We start from the raw sequence: 12,010 nt of genomic DNA on the forward strand, positions 1-12,010 counted from the left end.
GCATTGTCTCGGTATAGGGTAATGCCCATAAAAATTGGCCATGAATAGTACAAGTAGTTCAAGTAAAACAGTGAAACTCTATCATCCGTAGAAATGTGGACCTGATTTCTGGGCTTGACTGTGAAACAACGCTTGTGTCAAGGCACTTATCAACGTTCGTGTAGCTGCACAAAGATAAGGGGATTGTGGGTACACAAGCCACCGTGATCTTAACGACAAACAATCAATGGTTTGAAAAGGATTGTTATCGACTAGCAACACCACAGGTAAAGCATAGAACAAACAAACTATAGCCAGCTGACAGAACATTTACAGAGCCCAAACATTTGAACAATACGGTCGCTAAGATGTCTTCTTGTATGTATACAACCAGACAATGGCACCACAAACAAGCGTATGTTATATGCAAGCAAGTGGTCATCAGAGGCCCTTTTCAGACAAACCAATAACGTGCAAGTGGATCCTTTGTGTTAGGCTAGGTTTGGATATGCTAGGTCTGTGTGGGTCTATGCTAGGTCTGTGTTAAGGAGAGTAAGGCTATACTATCGTTATGTTTCCTTAGATTAAGCTATACTAAATTTGTGTTAGGCTAGGCAAACGTAGACTCACCATTCAGTCTGTAAACGCTTCGCTCAACTAGAGACTGAGGTTAACCGACCAGGTTTCATTGCTAAAACTGGTTGGCCCTTCATATTGTTGCTGTGATGGGCAGAAAAACTGATAAACACTGTGGTACCAGAAACACGCCCATTATAACAAAACTTTTCTTGCTGTTTTGGTATTTCATCAGTGAAAACACATTTGATAATTAGGAGCATGTTCAAATAAATAATCAAATAATGTAACGTTGCTAGACTACATCCACTCTCAATGTTTTGAAACACTCTCTCTGTGTAGCAAAGCGATTCACTAGAGCTCCAGTTTGTTGCAATACGGAGGAGAATGGTTGGAGAGCTAAGATCCAGTATGGCACAATTTCCAGTAAAAGCGTCCGTTGCCGTGGCAGCTCAAACACTAACTTGAACTTACAAAGCCCAGCCGTTTGAGGGACGTCGAGGTCCCTTCTGGTATCGCAAGACTGAGATAAGTCTGTGTTAGCCAATGTTACACACCACTGGGTGTTGTGACTAGTTTCCCAATTACAAGTATCCATGCCAGGAATTCCAACATGCATTGGATGTATATTGCCAACATGTTCTGTTTGATTGTCTGATTGTTTGCTCCCTGTTTGAAGGATGATTCTCGTTAATGAAAGATGTGAAGGTGTCCATTAGGTGTTGCCATTTTTGGTAAAAAATAATTTGTAACACTTAGATTGTTTCAAGCTTCGCCTGGTCTGTGTTATTCAAGATTCAAGATTCTTTATTTGTATCTTGAATAACTAGCTAAGGTTAGGTCTGTTTTATGCTAGGTTATGATTTGCTAGGTCAGTGTAATGCTAGGTCATGATGCCCTAGGTCTGTGTTATGATAGGTAAGGTGATGGTATGCTTGGTCTGTGGTTCTTGGTACATTTTAGAGTTTAGATTCTCTGCCCTAGCCCGACCCGACCCGCCACTATTTCCCACCACTGGCCTCGGGCTGGGGCGGGCCGGGCCTTTGATCGAGCGTTTGTGTTTTATTTATTTTATTTTTAATCATTGCTTTATTGGCCTAATCTGAGGAGAAATCTATGCCATAAACAGAAATATTATAGGCCTTTATTACACGGGTCTTCTCAATGCCGTGGAACGCTCCGTTCACTTGCATGGGTAGTAGTCCGGTAACTTGTCAACCCAAGCGTCTTCGGTTGCTAAGCGACGTCAACGTCTTTGGCGGTTACCAGCACTGCGAATCCTGGTAACGAATAAATTGTAAAAAGACACACCATGTGAAGTTATTTTTTCGCTGTGGCAAGAAGCCGTGTAATAAGCGGGATAATGTCTAGAACGTCGCCGGTCATTATCGAAACTAAGCCCCTTCAGGGCAAAGCAAGACACCTCCGCTGCGCGTTAGTGTCCTGTTCGCCCTGTCGGGGCTTATTTTCCTGATAATGACCGGCGTTCTATACATTATCCCTTACATATATACTTAGCAGAGTAGGCCTAAGTAACAAATGTATACAAAGTTACTGTAGAATAGCACAGACGGAGGCTTTCTTATGGAGTTTTATTTAACATTTTCCAGCTAGTACACAACGTTATCAGTTCCAACATCGCTAGCCAACCAATCAACCGGGGTCTCATGCTCACATGACTACGTGGCTCAATGACAAACAAGATATATATTTTTCTATTTGTGTGTATCTTTGCTCCGTTTCTATGAGGGTACGAGAGGCATAGGCCACAGGACTGCCATCCTGGAGGCGCGCACTGCCAAGGCCGTATTGAGAAGCGTCACATGTGAGAGTGACCGGTTTGTGCACATCGTAGTATGACAACACAGGTGGTGATATCACACACTGCTTCAGTGTGTCAAATGCCTTTTGATGTTGCTCTGACCAACACCATGCTATGTCCATGTGCAGGAGCTGATGTACGGGTGCTGTAATGTTGCTGTGGTTAGGAATAAACCTTCCAAGATAGTTCATCATTCCAAGGAAACGTTGTAGTGCAGCTTTATCCTCAGGTGGCGGGATGTCAGCAATCGCCTGAACCTTTGGTGGGTCAGGCTTGAGCCCCTGTTCGGTGAAGACGTGTCCAACGTAGCTGACCTCCTTCAGTAGAAATTTGCATTTTTCTGAATTCAGCCTCAGCCGGACCTTATGTGCCCTGTCTAGCACTTTCCGCACATTCTCGTCGTGCTCTTTGAGGTCTCTTCCGCCAACGATGATGTCATCGACAATTATGGCACACAGGAGTATATCTGCTCCATAGATCTCTGAAAAACCTCTGAAGCGGCACTGATGCCATATGGCATTCGTAGAAAGCGAAAGCGCCAAAATGGAGTGGCAAAAGTGGTGAGAAACGACGAGGAATTTCTATCTAGATTTGCCAGAATGAACTCTTGGCATCGAGCACTGAAAACACTGTTGTACCCGACATTTGGGCAGCCACTTCCTCGACCGTGCGCATTGGATGATGTGGGCGCATTATTGCTTCATTTAAGTCCCTTGGGTCAGGCACAACCGTATCTTGTCAGTGTCTTTTTTTTGTGTGGCTACCATTGAGGATACCCATTCTGTGGGCTCGGAGATGGGTGTGATGATTCCCGATTTCCCACTGTTCTGCAATTCTGTCTTCACCTTATCAATCATTGCTACTGGAACGCGATGAGGTGGGCAGACGACAGAAGGGACATTTGGATCCAAATTCATGTGGTATGTGACTGGAAGGGAGCCCACTTCGTCACTGAACCGGTTGGCTTAGTCATGAAACCAATTGTGCAGTGAATTTTGTCTTTCTTTCAGGTCTACATGAAAAACTTAATTTCGAGACAAGCCGGCAGCCCTAGTAGTGTCTGGACATTTCTGTTTTTACCACATGGAATTGTGGGCTGTAGAATCTATGGTTGCTCATCCGACATTTTAGCAGCACAGTCCCTTCAGTTTTTATCACTGTACCTCCATATGCTACCAGCTTCACCCTCCTATTATTGTCAACTTTTTCACCATTTCTAACCTGCTTGAGTGTATCCAATGAGATGACGTTGCACTTTGCGCCAGTGTAGACTTTCAGTTTGAGTTTTTTCCCATTGACGGTTACACAGCAGTTCAATTCTTCTTTGATATTCCTGTTATTTTCATTTAAAGCATTTATTTCACTGCTATCTACAAGGGACAGTCCATCAATGTCAAATGACTCGAAGTCCTCACTGCAGCTACCTGAATTGGTTTGAGCAACCTGGTGCACAGACGTGTGTTGTTTGCTTTTAAATGCAGCTCTGCAGTGGCTTCGGAAATGGTTCAATTTGTTGCAGTGATGGCATTGCTTACCATATGCGAGGCAAAGTCCTTTTTTCCCTGGGTGTAAATGGCCACAGTTCCTGCAGCTTATGATGTTTTCTGATGCACCTTGATCTTTCTGTTGCTTATGGCCAGGCCTGTATCCTCTCTTGCCTCGGTGCACCGCATCCACACTTATTGTTGAGGTGCGCGGAGTAGCCGATAGTGTTCTGGTATGCTGTTCGGTTAAGTCGTTAATCAGGCATATTTTGATAGCTTTTGCCAAGGTTAGGTCACACTCTTGTAGCAGTATCTTCCTCAATCTATCAGAGTTGATGCCGCATACTAGCCTGTCTCTAATTAGTTCATCCTGTAGTGCTCCAAAATCACACGTTTTGGCTTTATTTCTAAGTGCACTAAGATATGACTCTACGGTCTCACCAGGTTTTTGGTTCCTTGTGTTGAAATAATGTCTCTCAATCGTGATGTTCGTTTGTGGATTGCAAATGTCCCTGAACTTTTGTGTCAAACACTCTGGATTCTCCCGCGATACATCTGGGCGGACCACGTCACCATCATCGCCCAGCTGAGCAACAGCATAGGTAAAAGTGCGTTCTCTCTCGATAGCCTTGCTTCTCGCTAGATTGAGGAGTATGTAGGCTTTCGTCCGATCTGGCTTATCACCATGAGCTGCAACTATGAAGATGTCATATTCCTGTTCGAATACTCGCCAGTTATCTGCGATTTTGTCATCGAACACCAGCGGATCTGGACGCCGAAATCCATCAGCCATGTCTTCTTCATCGCGCTCACCGAAAAGTCTGATTTACCATCAAATATTTATGGTCCAATTCCAGAAAACATTCCACTAACCACGTGTAGTACGACGTAGACGTTATACTTCTGACACCATGTAGAATAGCTCAGACGGAGGCTTTCTTATTGAGTTTTATTTAACATTTTCCAGCTTGTACATGTTATCAGTTCCAACATCGCTAGCCATCAACCGGGGTCTCATGCTCATGTGACTACGTGGCTCATTGGGCCAATCAAAGCTCATCAATGCAATGCAGATACAACATTCTACAGTTACACATGTATTAAAAAAATTGTCGGGTTGAAATCGGGCTCGGGCTCATAATTACAGTTAATGTGTCGGGCCGGGCCGGGCTCGGACAGAACGTGCACAGGCTCGGGCAGGGTCGGGCTTGATTTTCTGGGCCCGATCTAAGCTCTACATCTAGGTTTGGCTGCTTGGGATGGGCGAGGCTAGGTCTGTGCTTTGCAATGTTAGCCTAGGTCTGTGTTAAGCTAGGCTAGGTCCGTGCCAAGAGAAGTCCCTGTCTGACATTTCATGTTTTCCTTATCCTTAAGGTATCATTCCTTGGAACGCCACACCGGGAAAAGCCTGCGGAGCGGCTCTGGGAGAGATCTGTGACACCAGCGAAGTAACGGAACACCGCTCGCCTCCTAGAATCTCTCTTTTACTCCCATCTCTTCTCCGCTCCACTCCTCTCTTCTCCTCTCCACTCCTCTCCAGTCCTTTCCTCTCATCCCTTCTCCACTCCACTAATAGGCTATGCCATTTCATGACGTACATGCAGGCAGCAGCCTACATGCAAACTTAGGGAAAACCTAAGGGACCTGGGTAGACGGAAAAAATAAATGCGCAATTAACGCTCTTTTGGCTTAGTAAACGTTGTAGTTTTTTCACCTGCTGTCTAGCAACAACTAGTCACGTTAGAAAAACTACAACACCATGCCGGATCTACACCGGAAACAAAACAACAAGCACCTGGGTTGTACAACTTCGGGAGGGGCCGCTCAGTTACTCCCCTCTAGACAAAATCGACTTGGTTGCGATGTTGACAGTTTGTGAGTGTTCCTTCTGTCGAGTGAGTGAGAGGTTGCGGGCGCACAGCTCAGGCTGCCGGACGGAGCTGCAAGGAACTTTTATAAACACAATATTGTTATCCTGCAGTAACCAGCCCGACAGCCCCGAAACATTAACGGCCCACTGGGAATTCTCCCGACTCTCCCGATTACCACTCCGCCAACCTGTGTGTGTTTGTGTGTGGGTGTAGGCGTTATTCGATAGCCTGGTAATGTGTATATAGGCCTACGTACGGTAGGAATATTCATACTGGTTTAAATAATAAATGTTATAGTATTTCCCATCTTTGCTGAGCAAGAGTTTTCAGTGATTGAAACAAATAAAAGCCTGGGCTTTTGAAGTTTTACGGTAGGCCTACCACTGTCATGCACCTACCCGATGTCAAGTGAACCAGGTTGAATTCACTGCGGGTCTCTCTTCTTGCTGTCCTTCTCAACACTCTCTGATCTCACTCAAAGGCTAGCAGCAAGACATAAAGGGATATTTAGAATATCTTAGACATAATCACTGCGTCCAAGACAACCACTTGCTGTCTCGACCCCCTCCCAATGACTCTACTAAAGGATTGCCTCCCTGTCCTCATCCCCCATCTCACCACCCTCTTCAATCAGTCTCTATCCCTTGGTCATGTTCCCTCTGTCTACAAACTTGCCTCCATCACCCACATTCTCAAAAAGTCCACCCTTGATCCTGCCGACCTCTCCAACTACCGCCCCATCTCCAACCTGCCGTTCCTCTCCAAAATACTGGAACGCATTGTCGCCGCCCAACTCCACACCCACCTCCAGTCAAACAATCTCTATGAACCCCTCCAGTCTGGCTTCCGCCCACTTCACAGTATCAAAACCGCCCTGTTCAAAGTCACCAATGATCTCCTCACCTCTGCAGACTCCGGTGCCCTCAACATCCTGCTATTACTTGACCTCAGCGCAGCCTTTGATACCATCCTCCTTAAAAGGCTGCGCCAAAAGGGTGTTGAGGGCACTGCACTCGACTGGCTCCCCTCCTACCTCACCGATAGGCAACAGTTCGTCTCACTCTCTGGCCACACATCCACTCTCTCTCCTGTCAAGCAGGGGTTCCCTCAGGGCTCAATCCTCGGCCCCCTTCTTTTCATCTGCTACCTCTTCCCCCTCGGTCACATCATCCGCGAACTCAACCTCGACTTCCATTGTTACGCTGACGACACCCAGATCTACATCAACACCAAACCCACCCAAAATCCTCCCCTCGCCCAACTAGAAACCTGCATCTCTACAATAAAAGCATGGCTGACCCTCAATTCCCTCAAACTCAACAGCGACAAAACAGAGCTCCTCCTCATAGGCACCAAATCCACTCTCAATGAAACTGGACCCATCTTACTCACCATCGACACCTCGACCGTCACTCCCTCCCCCCTGGCCCACAATCTTGGTGTTATCATGGACCCCACCCTCTCCTTTGTTCCCCATATCAGTTCCATAGTTAAGACCTCCTACTTCCACCTCCGCCGCATCGCCAAAATCAGACACTGCCTGTCCCTCCCTGCTGCTGAATCCCTTATCCACGCCTTCATCTTGTCCCATCTTGATTACTGCAACTCCCTCCTCACTGGCATCACCCCTCATTCCCTCAATAGAGTCCAAAACTCTGCTGCGCGCCTTCTCACACACACCCGGTCTCGTGAACACATCACTCCTGTTCTCTTCACTCTCCACTGGCTCCCCATCAAACAACGCATCAACTTCAAAATCCTCCTCCTGACCTTCAAAGCTCTCCACCACCTTGCCCCGCCCTACCTCTCTGACCTCCTCATCCCCAATTGCCCCTCCCGAACCCTCAGATCCTCCTCCACTCTCACTCTGACTGTCCGACGATCCAAACTCAAAACCTTTGGTGACAGAGCCTTCTCACGAACAGCACCCCGACTCTGGAACTCTCTCCCCAACCTTTCCGCGACTCTCCCTCCCTTCCCATATTCAAATCCCGTTTAAAAATGTACCTCTATTCCCAAGCCTATGACCTCCCCTACCCATAACCACCCTTATCCCTATCCCTATCTATTATCACACTTTTCTGCTTGTCCCCCCTGATTGTCATGTCCCTCTTCGTGTTTTATTTTGTAAGCGTCTTTTGGTCATTGAAAAGCGCTATAGAAAATGAATGAATTATTATTATTATTATTAGAATATAAAAAAAAATGTGATTAATCGCGAGTTAACTATGGCATTAATGCGATAAATCGCGATTAAATATTTTAATCGCTTGACAGCACTAATATAAAATAATTGGCTGAAAAAAATTATCTTGAGTGAAAAACACTATATCAAATCAATTCACTTGGATTAATCCCATAAAGCAGAACTGTAGTCGGCTTTTGTCCAAAGAAACCATTGTCTTTGAGATCAGAAAACAAGGAAATCCAAAATGCCTTGCATTCCTTTAGCAAGAAACACCACAAATATAAAATTTGTTGAATGGCAGTACTGGAACATTCCAAATAGCTGAAAATCTTGTATTTGACAATTTTCAGTGCCAACATCTCCCCTGACAACTCTGGGGCAGCCTCCCAAATGTTGCACTTCAATCCTTTCCACTCATCTCTTCTCCTCTCCATTCAACTTCTTTCCTCTCATCTCTTCTCCTCTCCACTCGTTTCCTCTCATCTCTTCTCTTTCTCCACTCATTTCCTCTCATCTCGTCTCTCTCTACCAATGCAAATCCCGACTCTTACTCTTGTACTTGGTGTTTCACAGTTCTACCTGTCTTACCATCTCTACATCGTGGCGTTCGCTGGTGCCGGAGCTACGCTCATCGCCTTGGTGAGAATTTTTGATGCATCAGATAAGAACACGTTAAAAAAAAAAAAAATTGCCATAGTACGCTTATGGTGTCCATAGCAACACCAACTCCCTCCATGTGACTATGTTCTCCGGAGGGTTTAAACGCTGCCCCAGACACACGCACACACACGCAGACACTCAACACACACGTCGTATTGACACACCCAGCACGACAACCTAGCACAGACCTACTCTCACCCGCATACACATATGATGCCTGGCTGCATCCCTTTCTCTCTCTGAGACTCGACACAGGTTCTCTCTCTCTCTCTCTCTCTCTCTCTCTCTCTCTCTCTCTCTCTCTCTCTCTCTCTCTCTCTCTCTCTCTCTCTCTTTCTCTCTCTCTTTCTGAATCCAACTCTCTTACACACACACACACGCACACACACACAATGTTATTATATTAATCAAATTTATATTTTGGATTTTAAACGTGATGTCGTATACGATCTTGTTGAAGATCACATCTTGTCATAGCACTTTTACTAACAAAAAGTATTTATATCTCAGTGTTCAAATTCTACACACCCTTTCAGATAATTGTTGTCATTTAGTAACAAAAATTAAGAACTCAGAATAAACCCTCATTGAATCAAAGCAGCCCAAAGGCTCCTTTATGACCAGGCAGGTCCTCATGCTGCTGTGTGCGGTGTGTGCAGATCCACTACCTTATGATCCTGGGGGCCAACTGGGCCTACCTGAAGTCGGCCGTCACCACGCACGACTACCAGGACATCAAGACCAAGGACGACCAAGACGTGGAGGCGGAGGCCCGCGCGAAGGACGGCCAAAACTCCTCCTCCTACTCATAAGAGGCTCACCCGCCCACCACCTACACAGCCCAGACCCCCCCTCCTCCTCTCCCTCCACAAACACACTTCCTTATCCCCCTCCCCGACCCCAACCCCGCTGTAAAGAAAGTGTAATGCAAAGGAAGTGATGCCCCACCTCTCCGCACACACACACACACACACACACACACACACACACACACACACACACACACACATCAGTGTTTGCTGATGTGACCCCCGACCCTAATTTGACATCGCCCTACCCCCTCCTCCTCCTTATGGAGGCTGTAGCCCCCCCCCCCCCCCCCCCCCCCCCGTCACACACACACACAAAAACAAACACACTCTCTACACTAAGCCCCCTTTCTGAGGTCGAACTCAGGTGCAATGAGTGAGTTGCGGTGGTGGCGGCTTGGTCGCCATGGTAAATGCGGTAACCATGGCGCTGGGCCCTGAGTGAGCAGCAGCAGCAGCCGGTTTCTCTCTGATCCTCCTCCCGACACCCTGAAGACCCACTGGTTCACTGTCTAGTGTTGGGGGCCGCAGACGCAACCCACACAACCGTTACCCTATCCCCTCCTCCCCCTCCTGCTTTCTTTTTGGTGTTTTATATGCATATATAAATATATATGAATATAAATATATTGTGAGAATGTGTATGAATGTTGTCAGGTTTGGTTGCTTTTCTCTTTTAAACACTGGAGTACGCGAGGTACTGCGATGGATTTGATATTATTTTATCTTCTTGTTTGATTTATTTTCCTTTTATATCCTATTTCACTCTTTTCTCTCATGGAGTTTTTTCATTGGTGATGCTTGATACGTTGTTGCACTATTTTAGAAGTATTAATATGAAGGAGAAATGTAAAAAAAGCCCACATAAAACAAGGAACACTTAAAGATAAAAACCTGTGAAGGAATTTTTTTTAGAAAAATTAGCACGGTTAGCCGTTATTCAATGACTTGTTGAGAACTGAGGTGTAAGCGCATCAATTCGCCTTTCTAGACTTTTGTCTCTTAACTGCAAGTTTGCTTCATCACCGAGAAAAGAAAAGGGTGTGCTTAGTTAATGACACACACTCAAACCAAAACCAAATCTCCAATGTTACGGTGTTGTTAAGATAAGGTCCCAAAAGATAAGGACAAATTTAACTTTGAATTGCTAACCAACCTTAGTAAGCCTAGCGGCCATCTTGGTTATCAGGGAGAACTGGGCGGTTGTAACTAAACCTCTCAGCTCACTGTCAGAGCCATGACGACCCCAGGTGGGCGAGGTCCATAGTAAAAAAAAAAAAAAAGGTTCTTATCTGTTCATAGATTTAACTGGATTTGAGTGGGCAACTCTCCCAGATCACCATGCCCCCCCCCCCCCCCACACTCCCACAAATAACTTAAACATAATATTTCATTACATTTTTTGACCTACGTATTTAGCATTGAAAAAGTAGTTCTGCATTTGATATAATTGTAACGTAACGACTTTAACATTTCTTGAAAGGGGTAGGGTGAATCTTCGATGGCTTGATGACGGCTTCGGGCGCAGACCATACAGATTTAAAAATACATACGAAAAAATTACCTAAAATCGAATTGATTTCTCTATGTTTTCTTAGTTTTTTAAAAGGCAGCTGGGTTCTTCTTGGTGTGATTCAGTACTACCTGTGACGGAACATGTTTGTGCTTATTTTACAATTGCCAGCCCAATGAGGACCAGACGGAAGCCACTCCCTCACGCCTCTCACGAGCCACAGTGACTGTTTTGGATGTTTACACTGTTGTATAAATACAAGTCAGGAATTTTCATAACTATTCATTTTATAATCGGACATTGTTTAATATCCATGAACCGTATTCCAGACAAATCCTCACAGGTTAACCTGGGAGCTACTCTTTGTGTGTGTGTGGGGGGGAGGGTTCAGGAGGATATGATAATTACAACAACAAAAAAAGATTCAAGATAAAAAAAAAATAATACAAAGCATGTTAGTATCGTCCACGTGTGCAGCTGTCTGTTCCGTTATTAAAAAGGACTATATTGCCATGTGTGTTTTGTTTGGTATCCGTGCTTCGGCCGGCGGGGTTGGACGAGCGCGCGCCTCGCACTTTGATGCGCGGCCCCGCGCGAGGCGCAGAGTCGGCACGAGGGACGCTCGGCCCCGCGCGAGGCGCCGCGTTGACGAGGGTGGCCGTCGTCTCCTTGTTACTTGCATGAAGGAGACTCAAACTGTGTCGTTGCAGTCTTGTACAGGTGATGTGTAATCATGTGTACTGACCAGTATGATAGGCAGTGTTTGGACCCCCGAGCCCCCCACTCTTTTCTAAAGGATCTCCATTGTACTTGATGGCATTGTTAGACCCCCTCCCCCCCCCCCCCCCCCTCACTCCCCAGTAGATGTTACATGATTATTTGTTCATTTTTTAAGTTGGGAAATAGTTCTTTGACTCATATATAGTGATGATTTTTGTAACCTTCTCTAGTAAAAAACGATATTTTTATTATCGTGACGTCGTTGTCTGTGCGTCATTCTTGAGTCTGGCTTTTCTGAACGTTTGGAAACTGGGCCTGATGGTTTACTCATGAGCCTGGCCTGTTTCACTACTTCTTTTACCTTTTAGACACACAGTTAACACGAAGA

At 45.6% G+C, this 12,010-nt stretch overlaps 1 protein-coding gene across 1 annotated transcript in view; it reads left to right on the forward strand.

Moving 5' to 3' along the window:
* LOC115541985 (neuronal membrane glycoprotein M6-b) overlaps positions 1-11,879 on the forward strand; it is a 44,854-nt gene extending 32,975 nt beyond the window's left edge. The window contains exons 5-7 of the mRNA XM_030353985.1: positions 5,236-5,309; positions 8,494-8,559; positions 9,240-11,879. Coding sequence (XP_030209845.1) covers positions 5,236-5,309; positions 8,494-8,559; positions 9,240-9,392 — 293 coding nt within the window. The 3' untranslated portion in view covers positions 9,393-11,879. The remainder of the gene's footprint in view (positions 1-5,235; positions 5,310-8,493; positions 8,560-9,239) is intronic.
* The last annotated feature ends 131 nt before the right edge of the window (positions 11,880-12,010 follow it).

The sequence above is a fragment of the Gadus morhua genome, chromosome 4 (genome assembly GCF_902167405.1).
Source record: "Gadus morhua chromosome 4, gadMor3.0, whole genome shotgun sequence".
NCBI lineage: Eukaryota > Metazoa > Chordata > Actinopteri > Gadiformes > Gadidae > Gadus > Gadus morhua.